The sequence below is a fragment of the Pygoscelis adeliae genome, unplaced genomic scaffold (assembly GCF_000699105.1).
Source record: "Pygoscelis adeliae isolate BGI_AS28 unplaced genomic scaffold, ASM69910v1 Scaffold69, whole genome shotgun sequence".
Lineage (NCBI taxonomy): Eukaryota > Metazoa > Chordata > Aves > Sphenisciformes > Spheniscidae > Pygoscelis > Pygoscelis adeliae.
Window position 1 is genome coordinate 4,391,513 of NW_008825619.1, and position 23,286 is coordinate 4,414,798.

The window sequence follows — 23,286 nt, forward strand, 5'->3', positions numbered from 1 at the left end:
CAAACCCCAGCTGCAGTGTTTCTCCATACAGCCCATGTAAAACAGATTTCCTTGCTTTGTTATAGAGACTACATAATATATGACAATGAAACATTTGTATTTAATTTAAAATCAATGGTAAAGTGGCGCATATGTCATTTCCGAGTTGTTGGCTGGGCTTGCTATGTTGAACCTTGTAAAATCAGCAATAAGCATTCACATGTCTACCATCAGAACCACGACATCTTCTATTACAATCAATCCTTAAATGATGCTGTGCTTTATCAAATTAGTCTACAGTCAGACCTTGGATTGGCTGCTCTCCTCCAGTGTTGCTGATTCTCAGAGGTGGTACCAGTCTTTCACATCCTCAGTGATTCTACAATGTTTCCCAAAGATGAAGGTGAAACACTGGTAGATGGGAAGGTTGCCATCAATAAAATAAATCACCAGATGATTTATCCACTCACATTTCTAGGAGATATTCCACATGTTTTTTTTATGAACAGAGAGAGCACTGCCCTGTGAACAGAAGTAAATTAAAATTTCTTCTTTTGCTGTGTTGGCTAGCTGCACTTCCTCACTTGTTTATTTTTGTTCTTTTTGGTCTGCACCCTCCCATGTGCAAAGTAGAAATTAGGAGATCTCACACTCGGTAAGACCGGTAATGAGAGCGCTAGTATTGGCACGAATAAAACCTGCAGTATACTGACTTGTCCACTGCGCAGTTTTCATCCTTCCAATTTCCTGCTTTTATCCACTGTAAAATAAAATGATGTAAAGGGCTGATGAAACTTTAATTAATAGGACTGCCAATGTGCAAAACAAATAAGTCATTTTCCAGGTGTCCAAACCAGGCTTTCCCTTCTCTCTCTCTTTTTTTTTTTTTATAAATCATTTATAAATCTTCCTGTAAGAGACTAAATACAAAACCAACCAAACAAAACCAACTTCAAAAGAATGTTCTAAGATATTATTAAAGCCACTTTTTGTCCTTCCGTACAAAGTACACTGTAAAGAGATATTCTCCCCCTTTCAGTTCTGGCCGGATTCGGCAGTGATGGCCAGGATGCTGCGCGATCCACCAGCTCCGGGCAAGCTCCTGTGGGCAGCCGCCTGGCCGCCCTGGGAAGATGCGTCATCCTACCTTTTGGCTTTTAGCAGTCATGCGAGCTGCTCGGAGGAGTCTAGGTGGTCAGGGATAGGCAAGCCAGTTATAATGGTCAAACACTTATTCCACACAGTGAACGTGGGGCACACCGGCTGCCCAAATGTAATGTCAAAAGTGTAAAGGTGTAGGGAGTTCAAAGCGTCGTAGAAAGCAAGGGAACCGTTGTCATAGTCCAGCAAAATCCCGACCCGCCGGAGATGAGGCGCTGGCTCGATGGGGATTTCTTTGCTGTTGTGCCGCACCACCCACGTGTTATTGCAGCGGCACAGCACCCAGGAGGCAGAATTCTTGCCGATCCACTCGTGCTTTGGCGCTGACTTGTAGGAAATACCAATGGCATACCTGCAAAACAAAAAAACAACTCAAGGAAACAAATGCTTCCTGCCACGTTTGTCTCTCAGTGAAGTCAAACTCCAGAGGACTCACTGGAATGCCCCAGCCTCTTCTGCTGGTTAGTTCTAATTAAGTGATGTTTCACTGCAATATCTGCACAGGCTCAATTAATGTTTTTCCCCATTTCTCTTATGGGTCTGAGAGGTCAGGGAAACTTTATTGTCCCTCGTATTGTTTGTAGTTTGGCTGCTATGGTAATTTTTTGGAGCACTCGCCTCTGGTATTCAAAAGGAAGATTGTTGAGTACTCAGCAACTCAGAGTTTAAATCACTGGGCCTCAAATTTCTACTTCCAAACAGATGAATACAGAGGAATTCATTGATTTTAAAATACACTGCTATCTGTCAGCTAATCTGATCTCTCCTTGCTCCTTTAATATATGGCCCAGAAGAAGGAATGCAAGAGTAAACATCAAAGGACACATTAAAAAAAACATTTTTGCCATTCCCAAATATGTTTTGCCAGATGTTGGTGTGGTTTTTAGATTCAGATGAGCATTTTTGAGAGTGGGTTTTGGGCCAAGTGAAGCAATTGTAGGTGAAGACATTTGCTCTGCAAACCATAATTTATGGCAAGATGTGCAGGGTAAAAGGATTGTGAAAATGTTCTCATTAGTGGACACCGGGGGCAAATACCTGATTTCTCATATATAACAGAAATGTAAAAGTTCCTCACGTTCCAGAGACACTGCAGTATTTGTTGGGCTTTCAACCAACAGAGATTAATGTGCCATAAGTTACTCTATTTCCATTCCTTAGCGTTGGCACAGGCAAACAGCATTTTTCTTGTTTGAGACACTGGGCATACCCGAAGACCTTACTGATTTTTCCACTCCATTAACCTCCATCATGACTGTTGCCTTTGAATCCCAAAGGATGACATCTCTTCCACTGACTAAAGGGCCCCTGAAATCCACCCCTGTATGACACAGAGGATCATTGAGGAGCGGAGGAATGCAATCCTCCGTTTCCTGCCCCTTGCTTCATACCCTGGGGCACAGACCTACAGCTCTGCTGCTGCGCGCCCCCTCCCCAGAAGCAAATCTGACCTCCACCCCTGTGAAACTGGATCATCAGATTGTCCTCATACTTATTTTTTTTTTCTTACTGAAGGACGCTAAGATCTTTCACGTTTAGTAAAGAAATGATCACACTTACAAAGTTCGCCCTATTGTATAAACAAGATTAAACTTTCTAAGCTCTCCAATTCACTAAAATCTTAAAATGTACTGTATGTGGGTTCAAAAACCAACCACCCCCGGACATGGAGTAAAAGTCCTGTGAAGGCCGCTAAATATAAAGATGCTCTATCTGGCAGATTTAGTTCCAGAGTCCAAAAGTGCTGGAGACTGGGAAAATAGTCTGACAAACTATGTGAAAGTATATGCTTGTCCTGCTCCTGTACTGTTCCCCATGCCTCTGCTACTGGTCTCTATCAGAGAAACTGCGCCAGGACCTGCACGGTGTGAACTAGTGATTCTTTTTACATATATTTTTATATACATACCACGTACTCCCGCTTATGACCACTTCCCAGTAATGCCGCCCGCTGTCAATGAACACGTTGCCAGCTACTCCGTAGCTCCCCTGGCTCGTGAATCGCTCTGGTGTGTGACTCTTTTTGGAGGACGTTTCATCACGTTCCACCGTCAAGTTATCATGAGACACTTTCAATTTTCTATGAGCAGATTTGGGGTCCAGTTTAAATGGCTGACCTAGAGAGGCAGAGACAAAGATGGCAGAAGAATGGTCTGGCTTTGATTTTGAAAAGGAGAGTGGATTAGCGAGCCTCTAAGAAGCCCGCAAGATTACAGAACCATATTAATCTCCTCCTCTGAAGCGTTCTCGAGATAGACCAACTTATTGCTCCCTGCAATAGCTAGTTTGCATTGTTAGTTTACTGTTACTCTCATTGTGCACTAACTTCCCCGTGTCGATAATCCCTGAAAAGAGCCCTGCATAATCATCATGCCCATTATCTCTGACCTAGAGGTAACCCGAATACTCTAATTCTTGCATGTAATTGAAACCAATATACATGCTAATAAAGGTCTGAGGGTTGCTTTTTTCACAGCATATTAGATTTAGAATAAGTTACGTTCTATTAATTCTCTAGGGATAAAGCTCCGTAACAACATCTTCATCGTTTCTACAAAAAAAGTATGATTTCAAATCCCACAAAATGAGTTTGAAAAGAAGAAGCAGCACTAGCCTTGTCTGTTCGTTCACTCACAGCTTTATTTATAACAAGCACAGTCAACAATTCAGGATCGCTTTGGAAGGATGCCCATGTGGTGCTGGATACTGTGCATTAAAAAGAAGGAAGTGAACTGTAACTTGGTCCAAATAATATGGTGTAAAAACATTACTGAGGCTGTTGCTCTTGGCAAGTATCTTCGGCTGTAGCACAAGGTTTGTAGACAATAACAGGAAGCTTTTTGGTAAACCAAACCCTGTAGATATATAAAGCCCGCCACAATTCTGACAGGCTTGCTCATTGTGTCAAAAAGCAGAACGATCATTTACCTCCACCAGGAGACAACTAGGAAACTATGACTCCTGAGTGGTCCAGCAAAGCCCTTTTCCCTTCTGACTGTCTTTCATATCAAGGGGAAAAAAAATGTAAGCGGAAGATTTGACGACATGAACAGAAAACAGAAATGAGCGCTCTCATGAGGCCTGTGTCAGGCGTTGACACACGTACATCAAATAAGACGTAAATTGTTCAGAGTTTATGAAGGAACAGTTAAGCATTTCTCATGCAGTAAACCTGAAAGCATTAATGTGGGTGGTAAGAAGAAATTAAGTCCATCTGAACAGTGACAGTCAATATGTGTTGGTTCAGATCTCTAGGCAATCTGAAAATACAGACATTTAAAATGGGAGATGATTAAGGCAATACTAATTCTCAATTAACATTATTAGAGATGGGTCAGGAACGAGATAAGGAGTACTTTTAGCTTTAGAGTTATCATCTACTTTCATAATATGTATTTACTTATGGATTATGATCAAGTATAAAATGAACCCATTGGAAAGTACTTGGGGCACATTTTACCTGCTTTTTCTTACCGCCCGGTAGCAGTAAAATACCTACAGCCTGCCTCTCTAACTGGTTAGTAGCCTTTGTGTTGCTGAAGCGGTATCTGAAGGATGTCTTTCTCCGTACTGAAGCGTATCTGGTCACATCATTTCTCACAGTCACCTGAGAGATTGCTTTTGTGCCACACTGGGTCACAAAGAGACAAAAGGATAAAAGATTGCCATTTCCAAACGGGTCCTCTGGTTAGGCATTTGCTCGTAGGTTACCAGGTTTAACAATAAGCAGATTCTTGGTAGCAGATGTGGGGTTTGTATGAGCAGCTTTTACACAGAAATGCAAGCCAGGTTAATAGCAGAAAGGGGAAAATGAGAAACGTGTACGTGCCATTCCCTGCAGCCTCCTTCTTGCAACATTCAGTATCGCCCCTCTTCGGGCACCCTCCCCTACAATAAGCAGGTTTCAGAGGGTGCACAAATCCCAGTGTTCCCTATCCAGTGCTCAGGGCTGCCTGTGATGACTACATGACTGAGGGATTGGCTGGGACACAAGAAGAAAAAGGCTGAAAACCGGTCTTAAAATTGCTGTACTCCATCTGCTAATAATTTGTGCAACCATTGTTTTTTTGAAGTGGGATCTCTGACTGCTCTACCACCTTGTTGAACTCCATAAAAAACCGAGGGGATGGAGCTAAGAAAGTTTTCTAGTGTCCTAAGAAAGGGATCATTTTGGAGGATAAAATTAAACTAGCAATTATCTTATGAAAATTATACAAAAATAAAATGTTTTATTGCAAACATAAGAAAAGTTTTTGCTTTGTAGAGGAAAAAGAATAGAGAGGACATTAAAACAAAACCACAAAAGAGTATTTTCAATCATTTCACATGTGATAGCTCTGTTCCTAAATGATATTTCCAGTGACCAAACCTTAGATACATCTCTCAAAAAAAAGTCATTTTTGCCCTGCTGAAGACTCTAGCAGTCTTGAATTGAGTTAAATAAGTGGCTTTCTTTGTGGGAAGCACTTTAAACAAGTAAAGCTGCTCTGCGCTCTTGTATCTTCCAAAGATCAAACCTAAAAAGGAAGGCAAGAAAGGAGAAGAATGCGTGCGTGCCGGATCTCACGTTACTCACTGTTTGTCTTGAGCTTGCCAGGCTCGCTGCTTCTGCTGCCCGCCTGATTAATGGCCTTAACAATGAAGATGTACTTAGTGCCACTCTGTAACCCGTGCACTGTGTAGTGGTTCTGTTTGATATTGGGAACAATCATCCAGCTGTCGGCTGAGTTGCATAAACCTGCAATTTCAAACAGAGCACAATAGTTATAACAGACTAAACACTTTGTAACAGAGGAACATTTAGAGCGCTCCCGAGCACCCAACAACCGATATGAATTTTGCTTCTGTACCTTTTAAAGTGGTGTTACATTTACCGAGTCGCTACTTAATTCCAGTAACTCATTTCATCAGCCCTCAGCCAAGGTACCTTTTAAGTTCTTGCGATGTGAACTCAACCATATGAAAAAATGGACATTTAAGAAACGACTCAGTGGAGGCACGAGCAGTCTGAGTTTTTTCATATCCCAGCACAAGGAATTCTTTATTGCTTAAGAACTAGAGGATTATGGAGATCCCATCAATCTCCTGTTTGGATTAATGAACTCAGTTTAAGCCTCAGAAAACTAACGTAAGCAGTAAAGCTAGGAGGGCTGGGGAGGCACCTTTGCTGACAGTCCCCAGGTATGCATTCTTCAGGACCTGAAGCAAATCATGGGAGGCCAAACAGGGTAGAGTGCGGGCGCTTTGGCTCTTACACTCCAGACTTTGTCAGGATGTAATCTAAGCCAGTAAATTTAATGGATGCAACTTTTTGATTTATGTCCTCATGGTTAGATGTCAGCTGGGGAAGAGCTGGATCATTTTCCAGTTACAAACATTTTTGGGTATGTTTGATGCCTACCACAGAAGTATTATATGTGGGAAGTAAGTAAAGTAAGTGAGGAGCAATATCATCTGCAAAACAGGAAAATACTCCATTGAGATGACCTTATTCATCTACATAAATTTTTCCTACTGTGATATAACTGCAATGGCAGTCGATCACCCATATTACTTACTGTACATTTTGAACAGCTCCTGGTCTAATGGATCCCCAGAGTCTGATAGCTCTCTTATTATAAATGTTTACATAAATAACAAATTTAACATTCATGAAGTGCATATATTTTCACAACCATTTATATAGCTATACAGCTAGAAAAAGATATATGCAGATGGAAGTGTATGCATGCATGTGCGTATGTAAGACTGAAAAACTTAAAAGAAAAATGCTTGACTGGATTAGGAACCTGACAGACTTCTTGGACTCTGCCTTCACTGGGCCTAGAACATGTTATGAAAGCTACTGTGTTATTAAAAAACAGCTTTCAGCTTTTAACTCGTGTTTTACCAGCAAACCAGTAAGTACTAGTGAAAAGAATCTTTTAGAAGTCAGTAGTAATTTCAGCTCTACAAATTAGGCAATACAAAACCTTTATGTAAAGTAAAAATTAAAAGGCTGCTGGACACAAAACTTGAAATAAAAAGACCTGTGATACAGGTTTACAGACTCATAGACAATTCATAACCATACTGGCATATTACTTCCTAATTTGGGATGTGCTTTTCATAACAAAAGATCATTAGAAACAGAACTCATACCCCAAATTTCAACCTAAGAATTATGTAGCTTTTGTCTCAAAGGTCTGTTACATTACCTAGCATGCTTGAGAGGCAGGCAGCTATTCATCCTGCTGTGCAAATGAGTAACTGAGGCACAGTTTCAGGTGGGATTCCTATCACCTTGTCATCTAATGAAGAGCTGCAATGCCTAACATATTTTTCTGGACTCTGGGGAGAGGCAGAGATCAGCAAGTAGTTTCTATCACTTCTCCAGGTGTGAACATCCTACCACAAGTGCCTCTCCTTTCTTGCCCACAGAGGCAGTCTAGGTGACCAGCATAGGTGAGATCTCTAACCAGGTATCTGAAATGAGGTGAGATGAACCCCTCCCGCCACCCTGATTTGAAGTCTGGAAGTCTAAACCTGTGGCTGAACTCACATGTGGGTTGTGGCCTTTGGACCATGATTTACCAGAATGACAACATTTCTTTGTTGCAGTTTCCTGGTGTAAAGTGGGAAAAAAGAATTCTAGGATGTTCCTTATGCTTCAACCAGTGAGCATCCTGACCACATGTAGCCTCCCTAAATATCAGCTACAAGGGATTCAAACAGTTTGCTACATGTGGATAGACGCAGCAAAGAAAAGCAACCTTGCGGCACTGTTTTTCTCGACTATTGAAAAACTAGATCATATAGAACCATCATCTGTCTACCTCCTGAAAAAAAAGAACCCAGTGTTATACCCCATGAAAACCCCAGTTGTACCTAGCACCTGTAGTAAACCGCTTATAGCAACATCAGTCCACATCTTGTTTCACTGAACCGTACCTACTGAATGATACTTATTTTTTTAGGCTGGGTGTGAATGGGTTTCCTAAGAGGAAGAAAGGAAAAAAAAGCAGCAGTTTTCTGGCATAAAATATTTCACTGACTGCTCAGAGGAATCCTCACCTTTTCCAAATAAAAATTTGCCACAGGTATTAGAGTGAAGGCACAATTGTTCTGTAGCTGAACTACCACATTGATTTTGCATTGAGACCATTGCTTACCTGGCTCATAGGTGCTATTGCAAAATAAGGGTTAAGCTAAAATAAAACAAAATGAAGCACTGGATTGAGAGGGAGTCCAGGATGACCAAGGAATCCCTAACTCAGATGCCTCTGATGGGGTATCAAATAACATATGACAGTAAGCGGTATGAATCCAGACAGGAGTCCTGGAAGTGTCTTCTCCTTCCACAACCATGCTTCAGAAGAAAAGGTCTATGGTATACACAGGCCATATATAAATAAACCCTTATTCAGACACAGAAGTGCCCAGATTTTTGCTAAATGATCTGAAAACTAGATTTGTATCAGTCACTACAACTCTCTAAAGGGCACATTTTTCAGGCTTGCATTACACTTTTTATGTTACCCTCCAGAGGCTGATCGCTCCTTGACAAAGTATAAAACTTGGATCTAATATATGAAGGACTCTACAGGTACAGATGCATTGCTATGAGTCTCCTCTCCAGTCTATCCTCTCCTCCTGTGTATGTGGATTTATACATACCCAATACTCACTAGTCTGTAAAATATTCACACAAGGTAAACTATTACATTATTAAATAATCTAGTTAGTGCTCAATTTAGATTTCTGTGTACAGAAGTCAGAGCCACAATAATTTTAGGTATTGCTATATCTTGGCTTCTGCTGCTGGGGCTAATGGCAAAACACTTGCAGGCAGGTGTAGATTCATCCCACCTGACCTTGAACAAAGAGCAGAGTTCCCGAGTTAGGACCTTACCTACCCTAAACTCTCTGCACGGTCAATAGAGAGAGTTGGGAATTCTCCATTTGACCTGACTCATGACCTAGGGGAAGGCTCTATCCTCTTTGATGACACAAGACACCTTGGGTTTCTTTTCTTTGTCCTTCCAGTCTTAGGCATCCCAGACTACCGGCGTACAATAAATGTTGGATGTGCAGTGAGTGACTCGGTTACTTTGCTCGACAAACCTTGCTGTCCCAACAAGTCCGGCTCTTGCCTATGCTCAGTGATGTGCCCATGCGCTTCCTGACTGTGAGGTATTTGATAACAGGCTTTAAATGGAACTTTCATTCAAAAATCTTGGGAATGAAGTTTTGATGGTGTCAAACTAGAAGTCCAAAATCCTTCAAAACAGAGAACAGTAACTAGTGTCAGCCACGTTAAGCTTTTAGGTATAAAAGAATATTTTGACACTGCATCAAAAGAATTTGTCCCCAGTTATGCCCTGTCAGGACAGCCTTTCTTCTCTGAATACAAAAGGAGATGATTAAGAAAGTTCAGGGAAATGACCAAGCAGCCTGGTAACGCGGGCATCCAGGGGTAGCGTTTGCCCTCTCAGCTCCCTGCTGGCGGCAGCAGGTTAAGTGGAAAAGCACACATCTTCTCCTCACTGGCACAGCAGCAGGAGCTAAGGGTCTCCTATTGTACCCACTCCTAACCAAGGCTACATTCAGGTTTCTTGTTTCAAAAACCCAGGGCTTTTTACAGGGTAATGCAGGTGGTAAAACAATGTATTTTAAAACTGTAGCCTACAAAAATGTAGAGAATTTAAATTACATCCTGGAATGGTGCAGTGAGCACAGTGATGTCCGTACAGGATGTGTGAGTTTTCAAAACAAGTTTCTCAGAGTCTGGAGGTAATAATTTGTAAAGCTATTTCCCTGGTGTTGGCTGTTGATGCACTTTAAAAAACAGATGGGGAAAAATCCCAAGGTGTAAATCCTCCTAAAATTTACACTGGTAGATTTTAATAAAATGTATCTTCTTGAAAACTGGAGAAGGAGCACAAAAGTCACGGGAAGGTTATTTAATCTCTTGAGTATTTTAATTATTTTAAAATGCTTTATTTAAATAAATTATTACCAATTCAAATTGGTAGAACAAATACAGTAGGTGAAGGTAACAGATAGCTCTCCACCCCCACTTTGCATTCCCATGTGAAAGAAAATAATATATGTAGGATTTCTGCAAAACACATTGCTTTTTTTTTTAAGAAACACACTCTTTTTGTACTCTTCAAGAGGCAGAAGTTTTCTTGATTTTATCGCAAACTTGCTTTTGTGCCATTAAAACATACTCACTAAAATCCTCAGTAGCAATCTGAAGATTGCAAGGAAACTGTTTTTAATAAATTAAAACTTCCAGAAACAGACAAAAGCTAGAATATTCAAAAATTAATTGGTGAATCATAAAATCACTGTTTTTCATGGAAGCTTGGGCTCCTAGTTGTCTTAGATCCTTCAACAAAATTTTATCCTATCTTATAGGAAGAGTAACCATGTAATACTGGGAAGGTTCTGACAGTACACTGTATCTTAATACAGTGAATTTTAGTATTTAGCTGATGAAACTAACTAACCTAAATTCCATTTACCAGGAAAGAGAGAATTATTTACTGCTTTTTGTCTTGAAGAGAGAGATGTGGTTTTCATGAAAACACCTTGTATTGCAGCTAGTAAAAAGCTGGGTGTTTAAATTTTAACCTTCCTGAAGCACACTAAAGCAATTCCATGATGTTAAAAAAATGCATACTCAATAAATACTTGAAAATTTATTGAAATGCGATAATGAAATTATAATGCATGTTAGCTAGCTAGTGACAAAGTCATTTTAAAAGCCTTTACAATATTCAGATTGCAGGTGATTAGCTGCCTCTCAGAAATGCAAATGTGCGAATGGTGTAACTCTGAGAACAACTGCTTTAGTAAAAGCCTGCTTAATTTGAACTTCTGTATTGCTCTTAGGCACAGAACACGGCTGCCAAGCATTTAATAGCCAAGCAGTTTGGCCACATTTGGAAATAATCCTTCCTGTATGAAACAGGAATCAAAATGAAATACTCTATTTGGACCTTTTCCATCAAATGTTAACTCTCCAATTTTTCAGTTAATAAAAAAGAATATAGTTGATTACGTTGGATAGAAAATACACTAGAAAAACATATCATTGCTTGTTTTTGTTACTGAATTCTTAGCAATCTCTGAATGATATATGCCTCTGGTAGGGGAAATGTACTGAGGAGTGGAAAGTGCAGTCAGTCTGGCTATGTGGTTTTAAGAAACGGATTCCAAAATAACAGCCTCCATTAGCACGGTAGGTGGGTATGTATGCAAAGTGATTCCTATTGTCACCGGGGAAAAAAGCTTGTTGGTTTAATGCAGTACTCTAGCTACTCCCTTGTGACTAATTCATAGCTACAGAACTGAAGACAATCTATGAACCTGTTTACATTATCTGCTACAGGCAACACACAATACCAATGGAAACTTTTCAGGATATGACAGAGAAATTAAAAAAAATAATATGTGCAACAGCATGCAAACGCCATAAATAGAAATAAATTTGTGCTAATCCAAAGTCTATTCCATTAAAACAGGATTTAAAAAAAAAAATCACCTAGCTTCATTTCATCAAAACATGAAAGCTGCAGTGCAGCGCCTGCTAACGCCGCTTACAGTGAGAAAACAGCTCTCCCTGTTCAACCACACTGCTAAGGTACACTCCGACTTCATAGGGACAATCTTGGAAAGTCATTTATAAAAGTTGGGATATTAGACCCTTCTGCAGGACAAAGAATATAATCCAACAAAGTGAAGAAACATCCAAGCAGTGTTCTGACTCAAATCAGCACGTTAATGGGCAAATCTCCAGTACCAGTGGAAGCTGGAATGAACTGGGAGAGTCCCATGTGTTAGAAACCCGGGCAGATCTGTAGCAGCTAGATTTGGTGGGAACATCTCCATTGGAGGTGTTCAAGTCTACATTAAATGATGAGATTAAAAAGAAGCTTTACAACATTTAGAAAACCCTTCCACATATACTTATATGTGCATGTATTTAATTTGGGTTAACACTATAGCTTTCAATTAAATTGAAACTAACAGCCAGGATTTTTGTGCAAGAGCTAGCTGCATTAAAAAAAAAAAAGGGCCAGTTCTTTAATTTCTTTCTACTGTCATTTAAAGTCTTCAGAGCATTTTGTAAACAAAGTTTCTTACAGTGTTAATTTGTTTTCTCTTCAAACGTTTAATGACACCATTTTTGCACAGTGATAAAATGAAAGTTCAGAATGCACACTGAGCACTTCATGCTATACCCAAAAATTATCATACTGAATCTCTGAGAGTAGGCTAATTGATACATGTTTTGCAGATCAAAGCTTTCACCTCCACATGGGAAACCTACAGTACAGCCTAAAAATGAAATACCTTGTTATTTATTCACTAGTAAGCAAAGAGTAAAACCCCACATCACAAAGGTGTGGAAATGGCACACCTTTCTGCTGCCGTGTTCACACGTAAGGCCAATAACTGACTTGCATAAAGTCTTCTAGTACAAAGCCATAGATAAAAATGGGTTAGAAAACAAGCAATGAACTGTGTTATCTTTAAATCTTGTCTGTTTAGTAGTGATTAATCAGGGAAGCTTTTCCTTCCTTATCTACCTTGCTCCAATTTGTTCCAAATTACTATTAGACCTTTTTGTTATCCAGCTTGCTCAGATGTAGGAGCATGTGTTGAAGGTTACTTGGTCTTTCCAGAAGTCTTAAATTTTCCAGTGTGTTGTCCAAAATTAGGTTGTTTAGCAAAATATTAAATGTAGGTTTTGGCAAAACACTCATCAAATTTTTGATAGTCCACCTTATGTTTTAGTCAATCCTGAATACCATAATATATTCACAGTATGCTACTTAAAAATGGTGTTAACATGCCAGCATATGAATCTTCAGATATCCTTTCAGGTGGCTTGGAAAACTACCTCCAGTTTAGTGATGGAGAAAATGAGGTGCGCACAGCAACAGAGGAGTCAGTGCAAGAGTTTGGCTCAGTACCGAAACTTGGCATAGACCATACCATTTTTCCACTGACATAAAGCATGTAAACATGTCCAAAGCACTGACTTTCATCAAAGCATCTCAACAAATCTTGTAAGAAGAAAACACTTCTGCGCTGGGTCAGAGCTAAGCCTATCTAGCTCAGTGCATGCCCGGGGTATCTGATGGTGCACAAAAGCAAGAGTGTAGGAAGGTGTTAAGGAACAGGGAAAGCACACAGCGGTCATTTCTCACCACGCTCTCCCAGGCCTCAACAGCTTACAGCTCTGGGACTTCCTGAGCCAGGAGGAAAACTCTGCACCTCATTGTTCTCAGTGGATTTTTCTTGCATGATCTGTCCAGTCATCTCTTGAACTCAAAACCACAAGAACCCTCTGTGGCAATGAGTTCCCAATTTAAATACATGTTGACTGAACAAACTCCACCTTTTGATTGATTTGGTTCATTTCAGAATCCTTGTTTCATAAAGCAAGTACGTCAGCTAGTGGTATTCCCGTTAAACACACGGGGTACAGGAAGAAGTTAAATGACTTCTCCAAATTCATAGTCAATGATCACTATGCACCGAACCCAGAAGTGTTGACTTCCTGGCCAAAGATTAGACAACATTGTTTTCTCGGAGGAATAGTTATTTAACAACAAAACAATCCAAGGAATAATCAGTAAGTTTGTTCATTAAGGAAAGTCACAGATTCAAAACAGAGAGCGTATTTAATAAAAAATGTGCTACAATACAAAATATAAAGCAATGGTTGTTAATGTCATTATAAGTCGAACAAAGTTACCACATTAATTGTTGTTCCACTGATGTTTGCTGCCTTATCCTTCAGTATACTAACTCAGACCTATGCTTTGTAGCCTTGAAGACAGTAAAAATCAGAGGGAAGGACTTAATCTGTATTTCTGACAAAGGTCCAGTTGTCAAGGGTATCTAAATGACAACGGGGCTGCAGTTCTAACTAATGACCAGTTCAACACAGGCTCCCAAGTGCCTGACTAGCCCAGACAATGGAACTGAGGTCTTTGTCCCTGCTACATCTGCAACAAGGGACCTAGGACGCAAGAGACGAGCCCTGTTAACATAGCCAATACTTGTGCCCTTGGGAATATGTGCTGGTTTTAGTCTTCGAAAGCTCCCACTACATGGCACTCCCAGAAAAGACACAGGAAATTTTAACTGAATTAATTCTGAATTTTAAAACCTTTTGAAATCATTATTGGTTTGGATTTAAAATTTTGGCTTTAAATCTTCCTAGAAAATATTTTTCCTACATTTATATTTAAAGGCACTTGGTTTACAGAGAAACCATAAGGAAACAGAACTAGAAAAGAGGTGGTTTATACTTACTAACAACATTAGCTTGTCCGGTGAAGATGGTGTACTGCAGCTCGTAAGAGACCACACTGAACTCATCATCCGACGTCCAGTGGACAGTAATGGTATCATAGGAAGCTGTACAGAGCTCTTCTCGAATGGTGGGTGGGTTGGGAGCTGTGAGATACAACAGAGGAGGCTTACTGACACAATCAGTAAAATATTTCCCTTCTCACCTGAGATTAGGGGATGCATCTGATGTATGAGTTTGTAGCTATACCATCCAACAGACTTTTCAACAACTTTTGGCTAATTCCAGTAGTAACTTTGATTATCAATAAATTGTTGCAAAGGTATTCTTACTATCAATATAACCACCTAGGAACTCCAGATTTTGAAAATATTTTTTATTAAAGTAGCTTTAGTTTCAGATGCCCTAGCAGAAGTGATGTGTTGGTGGTCATGTTAAACTGTGATTAAATGGGTACAATTGACATGTTACTTTTTCTAGGATTGTTTCTGACCATCACACCAAAATTATCAATTTCATTGATGCATATATCAAGAGGGAGAGTCAACACTCTTCACTGTTGACTTGAAAGCAGTGTTTGCCTAGCCTATCTTACCAGAGGTTGGCACAAGTGGTATTTAAAAAATATAATTTTGGGGAAGCCTCCAAACACTCATGCTTTCATGCTCAATCTTCTCCTCTGTCCAAGTTAATTTTTATTTATTTCCTAGCTATCCTTCCCAATATAGATGCATATAATTTCTGTTGACCATACAACTCACTTTTTTCAGCCTTATATAAAGAGTTCTTATAACATCATGACTGTATGACTATTACAACCTAATCTTTAATGTCACTGCTAATTAAATAATTCTAAAAAACAATCCAAACACTTTAATAAAAAGTTGTCCCTCTGTTTCTTTTTTTTTTTAATCAACAAGCAAGATCTCTGTGTTGTAAGCTATACATTCTTCTCCCATATTAACACACAGGTTTGTTTTAAAGACCTGTTTAAAGAAGTGAAACTTTAAGCAAACTTCTTAGGTGTAAATTTTCCTTGTTTGCATTCTTTACAAAGCCGAACACCTAAATAAGAAACAAATGAGTCTTTCTTTGAAAGACTGGTGGGCCTTCCTGCATGCTTGTCTCAGTGGGAGCCTCATTCCTAATCATCTTCCCTACATGCCACCATCATGCAAAAAAAACCCAAACCCTTGTGCTTAATAGTGTTCCTCCCAGCTGTCACAGAGTGAGGCAGAAGGGCACTCGAGCTGAAACAACCATAATATGCCTGTATTAAAGGAAAAGGAAGGCAACTTTGAATGGTATTTTTGCTATCAGCTCTTTAACTTCTGTTAGCCACAAATAATGGCCTCGAAAAAAGTCCCTCTGAAGGAATTCCACTTTTACTTTTGCAACATCTTATTTTTATGAGACATCTATTTTACTTTCCATTGAGAATTTTTATAGTTCATGTCCCCGGTTTACTGATGTATGTTCCCAAGGATTAAAGTGCAGACACATTTCCAAGCAGCCTCTTTCAACCAAGGGGCATAAGGAAACGTTCAAATGTGTTTCATGATATGACCATGATTTGTGATGCTCTAAATATTGTAGCACGGAAGCTTACCAATGCCTTTTTTTTTTCCTCAGCAGAGGAACCCTTGGGACAGATGGATATTAATAGAGAGAGAAATGAACTAAAATAAGAACAGTCATCCAGGAGGGGAATATAAACAAAATGAGGAGAAAAAACCCCGCAATCTTCTGGAAAGATTAGTGCTGCAGTTTAGAGGTTGTGTACTAACTGAGGCCAACTAACTGTTGTGAAAGCTATGCAGTACTGCATTGGTCCTATCAGCTATGTTTCAAAAATGTATCCAGCAGAACAATCTACAGGAGCTATTTTTTTTTTTCTAGCTGAGGCTTCATTTTCATATTTTGCCTTTCCTTCAAAGACAGAAAAAAAATTTGAGAAAAATATTAATCACAAATATACAAGCAGATCCATTTTGCTACTATTCAACTAAAATCTTCTTCAGTCGTCTGCACCTAACAGAGCAAAACCTTTTACTTGAGAAATGTAACCGTTATTACTACAACACAGATAATAATTAATTTAATGGAAAGCAACAACTACTGAAGGTTTAATGAACTGTAAACCACATTTCAATAGCACCTAAGTGTCTTCAACTCCTTTGAAAATGACAGCCTAAGTTCACTCTTCGTATGCACACCTGGCTGGCCTTATGGCTGGAGATTTACAGGCCTTCATATAATGACAGAAAAAAGAGATTTGACCTAAGCAGGACATCTTTTCTCTTGCTCTCGTGATTAACCCACACCCACCTGAGACTATACTGCATGAAATTCAGCTCTTCAACAACACTGATTTCATAAACCACTCAGAATAAAACAAAATATACCTGCTTCTCCTGCAGACAGACAGGGAAGTCTACATGCAAATGGTCTGTTACGACTTTCAAAATAATGTAGAAGTCTGACTGCCAAATACATCATTCCACAGCACATACTCCTTTGGAGAGTGTAAGGATAATGCAATTAAAGCAATTGACCTTCATCAGTTATCTTCATTATTACATTTGATAGTGTGTGATTTGCTTGTCACATTTACTAGTACTGCTATGGAGCTCAGGTGCCACAAGGAAAGCTCTACAGAGACTTCAGAGCGATCTCAAGACTGCACCAGCACCTTCCCCTCCGTGGCCTTGATGTGGGTGTGCTCCACCACTGCTCAGGAAGAGGAAGCCCAGCATGCTTCCAGCACAGCAGTGGAAGACATAAAGCCTCATATCCACCCTTTGGTGCTGTTTCTCCATGGACAAGCAGTGATTGCCCATGAGCCCTTCCAGTCCATTTCAGGGTGAGGACAGAGCACTGACTCGCACCAGTAACAAGACTGAAGTTTGACAGCTGATGCTGTTAATACCCTCAGCTATTGTTGGCCTCCTGCCTACAAACTGCCACCCAATGTCAGGGAGAGCTAAAAAAATTTGAAGCAGCTCTTGAAAACCCCAAATTTACAGCCTTGAGCCGTGAGGGAACCTGGAATTAGGGCCAGCAAACTTAGCAAGGTACAATGAAAGCTACAGTGGTTTAAGGAATTGCTTCCTAACATCTGTAGCTCTCCTTGGTCACGGGGTGGCAATCTCCATAGAGGACCAGGGCAAACATCTGGGATTGGTAACTGCTTCAGCTGCGCTGACTTTCATCCATCTGCATTCATGAATCAACACTCTCTGACAAGGGTAAAAATCATTGCTGAAGGCTGTTTAGTTAATTTGTGTGACTTCGACTCAAAACTGAGCAGGCACACTTAAACAGTTAGGAACCACACCTGAAGTGCCTGAAAGCAATAACTAATATTAGAAAAGCAGTTTTTTAAATTTGCTCCCAGAAGCAACTGACCTTGTGAGTATACCTACTCCCTTTCAACCAAGTTAGTCTAACCCACCTTCCATTCAACGTCACCTGTGTGGCTTTTGCTCTGAAGCAGACTGAAAGCATTCACACGGTCCAGACACCTGAGAGGCAGTTTAGGGAAACTGCCACCTCTTATTGGTGAATCAGCATGAATGCAGTGGCTCCTGGGCAACTATTGAGACTATTTTGAAATCCTTTCAGCTTGAGGTCACAGAGATTGACTAAAACCACCTCAACTTTCTTTTGATTGCTCGGTCTCCAACTCCCTGCTGGCATGGGGTGATTGACTTTGTAAGGGTTCCTTACTGATTTTTATACTGAGTAAAAAACACAGATCTAAGCCACCTCCTTGACGTAATGGTGCTAGAAATATTCATATTGCTGGTATGAACATGAAGGAGTTGAGGAAGCTGAACCTCTCTCAGCTGTTCATTACTGGCTCCATGGTGTATCATGACACTAGACTGAACCAGCATGCAGAACCTGAAAGGCACAGTTACATCAGATGTGGATACAAATTTGATGTGTCAGTAACATGTCATGCATGAGTTGGCATCAATAGCTCAGTCATACAACCATGTAGACATAGTTTTGGTTAGACCAGAACTGTTCAAAAACAACAGAATGAGAAGAGATTACACCCAAAGCATGAGACTGAGCTGGCTGGAGGTGGTTTTTGATCTTTTAATACTGAAAGAGTTAAGGGGAAAGACAGGTTGTGAAGGGTTTCCAGAATGAAGTTGTTTTCATGTGAAAAAACTGCTGGTATATGCTAGGCAATGCATATTTCTTAGTACAGTCATAGCTAAAGTGATAGATGAAGAAAATGTATCATTCTTTCAGATGGGATTTCTGAAGCAGAGCAAATTGCAAGGTCAAATAATAGATGTTTCTGCAACTGATTTCGAAGTATTAAGACACAGAGCAAGTATTTTTGCTTCACCATGGATAAAAAAAGTCCTTACGTTAGTAATATTGTGCAGAGAGTTTGCAAGTCATATGCATTGCCTGGATCTAGCAAGATACATGTTTAGAAAAAGATGAGTTCCAGATGAAGAGTTTGAGCAACTGGCAAGATAAGAAAGCTTTCAAAAGACATCAAGGCTATATATACAAAGGATAGAACAGTCAGAGGAAGATTAAGGGTATTGTTTTACTATACTGAGCTTGACATCTCAATGTCTGGCTGGCAACTTTCAGAGAAATATCGGAGATTTTCATTTAGATAGCAGAAGCTTTGGACAGACAGCTATGTAAATGATAAGCACAAACTAGTTAAATTTATATTTGGGAAAGAAATAGCCTAGGAAGAAAGAAAGATGCAAACTTCAATATGCCACATAGAAAACTGGGGTTGGGGAGATGGAGGATGAAGAAGATCTGACAAATAGTACACTGGGAAGAACCAAAGTAGAAGAAAATCTCCAGAAGATAACCAAGGTCAATTGCTTCGAAGGCAACTGACAGCAGACACAATGAAGCTGGAATTCAGGCTTTGACATTTTGTTCAGAAGCAGTACAGATGATCGACACAATATAGGCTTCTTCACTTGATTCACAACGCAGATGTACCACTAGGACTTACAAATGGTCTTCATTTTACTTAACCGTGAAACATGATAAAAGTAAAGCCCAATCCACTCTGTCACACAGTTTTCAGTTTAAGATCTATGAAGAATCCATTCATCAATCTGAAGGGGTAAAATAAAATAAATCTTCCTCTAGAGTTTCTGAACAACAATAGAGAATAATCAAGTGCATTTGACTCTTGGGACTACACATATACACATATATATTACATATATACATATATTTACATAAACATATTTTAACTGTCTGCATAGGTTGTATTTTATGCTCAGATAATTTGGACATGTGTTTTGGATTTTGCCATTGCAGCCATATGCTATTTATTAATGTGAAGAAAAACAGTATAAAGACAGAGCCAGCTAAAGCTGTTCTTCACTGGACATCAAGGGCAAGGATAAAAATGGTAGATTAGGAAAAAACAGCTAAACTGCTTGATACATTCACAAGTTCCCTTAGACTGCATTGTGAGGAATTTTTCAAGACTGTGGATGAGGTAGGAAGAAGGCAGAGAAGGAGCTGTGTAAATGGCACAGCCAGCATGATGGACTGCAGAAAGGATCTTCATGGCATTGCACCCTGTAGCAAGACTACCTCATTTTGGTACAGTTACAACCTTTATTTTCTGCAGTACACAGCAATTAGGCTGGTAATATTGACATGGGATGTACAAGGGGGAGAAGACCTGAGTGGTACAGGAACAGACTGCTAGATGGAGTTCACCTCTTAGAACTTTAAAGATGTAAACCACAATTATCTACACTTTAATGAGTCTCTCTAGCCTCTGTTTGGAGCCAGCTGGGAGAAACAGGCACGTCCAGAATGAAGTCAACTGACTGATATACATGCCTTAAAATGATGTGGTTATTCCTCTTCTTCAGCTATAAAGGAAGCTGAGACTGATTATTTTACAGGTAGATTCCTAGGTTAGGGCAAATGAACCTGGCTTTTTCTTAATCCTTCCTTTCATTTCCTTGGCTTTTTATAATTTTGGGGTGAATACTCAACATGGTGGCAAAATTCCAGCAGTCTTTGGGGAGAGGCAGACACCATAACATTTCACTGGTGCTGTATAAAAAGTTCAAGTGACTCTCACCACATTATTATTGTGTATCATTTACTTGAGTATGTGTTAAGCACTGATTGTATTCACCAGTTACACAGTGATACAGAAATTTCTTGCAGATAAAATCTCTCCTTCGGATATGGCAAGGACCCCACAGCTCTGTAACGCAAGGGTGGTGCTGCCCTGTGCGCGCAGACAGCATTGCTCTTCCCAGTATTAATCTGTTCACTTACTCCCCTGCAGAAAAGCCAGAAACCAGCCCTCTGCATAGAAAAGATCCAGTGGTTGGCAATGAGGGGACTCGTGCTCTCACGTTCTTCTGAAATAACATGGGTATATCTCCTGCAAACTGGGCTAAGAGAATGGGCCCAGGAAGCGTTTTCAAGTGCTTTTCTAACAGTGCTTTGTGACTTTCATTGCAAATTCTCGCTGTTAACAGCAGATGCTTAAAGACCCTGCAAAATGAAAACCTACTCCATGTCTCTTCTGTTTTCAATTGAACTGGAATGAATTGTTCTAATTCTGGCATTGAAATCAAAACACCCTAAATTACAGTAATTTGTTTCTCTTTGTGAGTCATTATATACTCTGAGATTGCACATTACTCAGGCCTTCAGTACAGGCCTAATCCTGTGGGCTTCTTCAGGCCAAAGCTCTCAGTTAAGCGAGCTGGGGCTCTGCTCTGCGGAGAACCCATCCCACACCCTGGCGCAGAGCACACTGCGTGCTCTCTAGTCCCAGACACAGTGAGGTCGTCCAGTTCTGTGATGGGGGAAATACACAGTATCACTGGCATGAGAAAACATCTTTCATTGCTGAGCCCTTGATGTCGATTGCTTGAACAGCTTCTTGTTGCTCAGGGGAAATCTGCCAGGCTGCAACCCGGCACAGCGAGCAGGCAGCCCCAAAGGAGAGGGTAACATGTGGAGCATCCATCCCCTGGGAAATGGGATTTGGCCCCTGCTCTCCCTCCTCTGGCTGCTCCAGGCTGAGCTCCAGCTGTTCTTTCATTTCACTCTGCTGCAGTGGCTTTTAACCATTTCTCACTCCCACTTGCCCACACCCTGGTGGGGAGGAATGCAAGGACAGGAGGTAGCAAATGCATTCCGGTTGTCCTCTGTAGCACCTAATCCTTCCTGGGGCATTCTGGGGCTGCTAGGGGTAATATATTCAGGATTAAGAGGGAGAGTGTATTGGGTTTATGTGGCAAGGTTTCGGCAGTGGTTGGGCTGCAGGGGTGACTTCTGTGAGAACAGACCAGGAGCTGACCCCATGTCGGACACAGCCAGTTCTAAGACAGACCCGCTGCTGCCCAAAGCTGAGCCCATCACTGATGCTGGTAGTGCCTCTGTGATAACATATTTAAGAAAGGGGCAAAAAAGGCTGTGCAGCAGCTGGGAGAGAGAGGAGTGAGAAAATGTGAAAGAAACAGCCCTGCAGACACCAAGGTCAGTGAAGAAGGACGGGGAGGAGGTGCTGCAGGCACTGGAGCAGAGATTCCCCTGCAGCCTGTGGAGAAGACCGTGGTGATGCAGGTTGTCCCCCTGCAGCCCATGGAGGACCACAGTGGAGTGGTTATCCACACTGCAGCCTGTGGAGGACCCACACTGGAGCAGGTGGATACGCCCTGAAGGAAGCTGCAGCCTGCAGAGAGGAGCCTACACAGGAGCAAGTTTTCTGGCAGGAACCATGGCCCACGGGGGACCCACAATGGAGCAGTCCATTCTTGAAGGACTGTACCCTGTGGAAAGGATCCACACTGGAGCAGTTCTTGGAGAATTGCAGCCTGTGGGAAGGACCCATGTTGGAGAAGTTCGTGAAGAACTGCATCCCGTGGGAGGGAGCCCACGCCCGAGCAGGGGAAGAGCATGAGGAAGAAGTGGAAGAGACGATGTGTGATGAACTGACCACAACCCCCATTCCTTGTTGCCCTGTGCCATTCGGGGGGAGGAGGTAGAAGAGTTGGGAGTGAAGTTGAGCCCAGGAAGAAGGATGGGGTGGGGGGAGTGTTTTTAGTTTTGTTTTTATTTCTCAGTATCCTACTTTTACAATTAATTGGCAATAAATTACATTAATGTTCCCCAAGTTGAGTCTGTTTTGCCTGTAGCAGTAATTGTTGAGTGATCTCCCTGTCCTTATCTCAACCCACGAGCTTTTAATCTTATTTTCTCCCCCTGTCTTGCTGAGGAGGTGGAGTGAGAGAGCAGCTTGGTGGGCACCTGGCAGTCAGCCAAAGTTAACTGACCACAGAGAGCAATGAAGAAAATCCTATCACTATTATTTTATGAGGAACATATAATAGTAGCACCTTGAGAAAAAAATTACCTGTAAGGTAATCAAGGCATTCCAACAATTTCTTCTCCCTGGTAAAATCAAGTGCGAAAGTATCGAAAGTATCATTGAGATTAATTTCAGGAATTAGAACCTGGGAGGATGCAGTTGCCATGGAAACCCTATAATGAAAAGAAAAAGTCTTTTAGCACCCAAGACACAATAACTTTCACATCAAGGCAGGACCTGATCATTATGATTGTTATCACTTCGCAAAAAGGTTGACAAAAACTTTTACATGTATTTATATGGTTTAAGTTAGGAGCTTCTCCTGCCACTTTTATTTTGGCGAGTAAAGCCTCCAGTAAAAATCTCTTATTACTTAGCTTTTGCCTAACATGCAGTGCCAGATCAGGTTTTAACAAAATATTGGTTAAACAACAACATACTTTGAATTGTTCTTTCTAGTCACCCACTGAACCAA

The 23,286-nt window shown here is 40.7% G+C and overlaps 1 protein-coding gene across 1 annotated transcript in view; it reads right to left on the reverse strand.

Moving 5' to 3' along the window:
* Positions 1-894: 894 nt before the first annotated feature.
* MID1 (midline 1) overlaps positions 895-23,286 on the reverse strand; it is a 111,253-nt gene continuing 88,861 nt past the window's right edge. The window contains exons 6-10 of the mRNA XM_009333394.1: positions 22,857-22,984; positions 14,458-14,601; positions 5,717-5,878; positions 3,050-3,257; positions 895-1,492 (exon numbers count right to left, since the gene is read on the reverse strand). Coding sequence (XP_009331669.1) covers positions 1,144-1,492; positions 3,050-3,257; positions 5,717-5,878; positions 14,458-14,601; positions 22,857-22,984 — 991 coding nt within the window. The 3' untranslated portion in view covers positions 895-1,143. The remainder of the gene's footprint in view (positions 1,493-3,049; positions 3,258-5,716; positions 5,879-14,457; positions 14,602-22,856; positions 22,985-23,286) is intronic.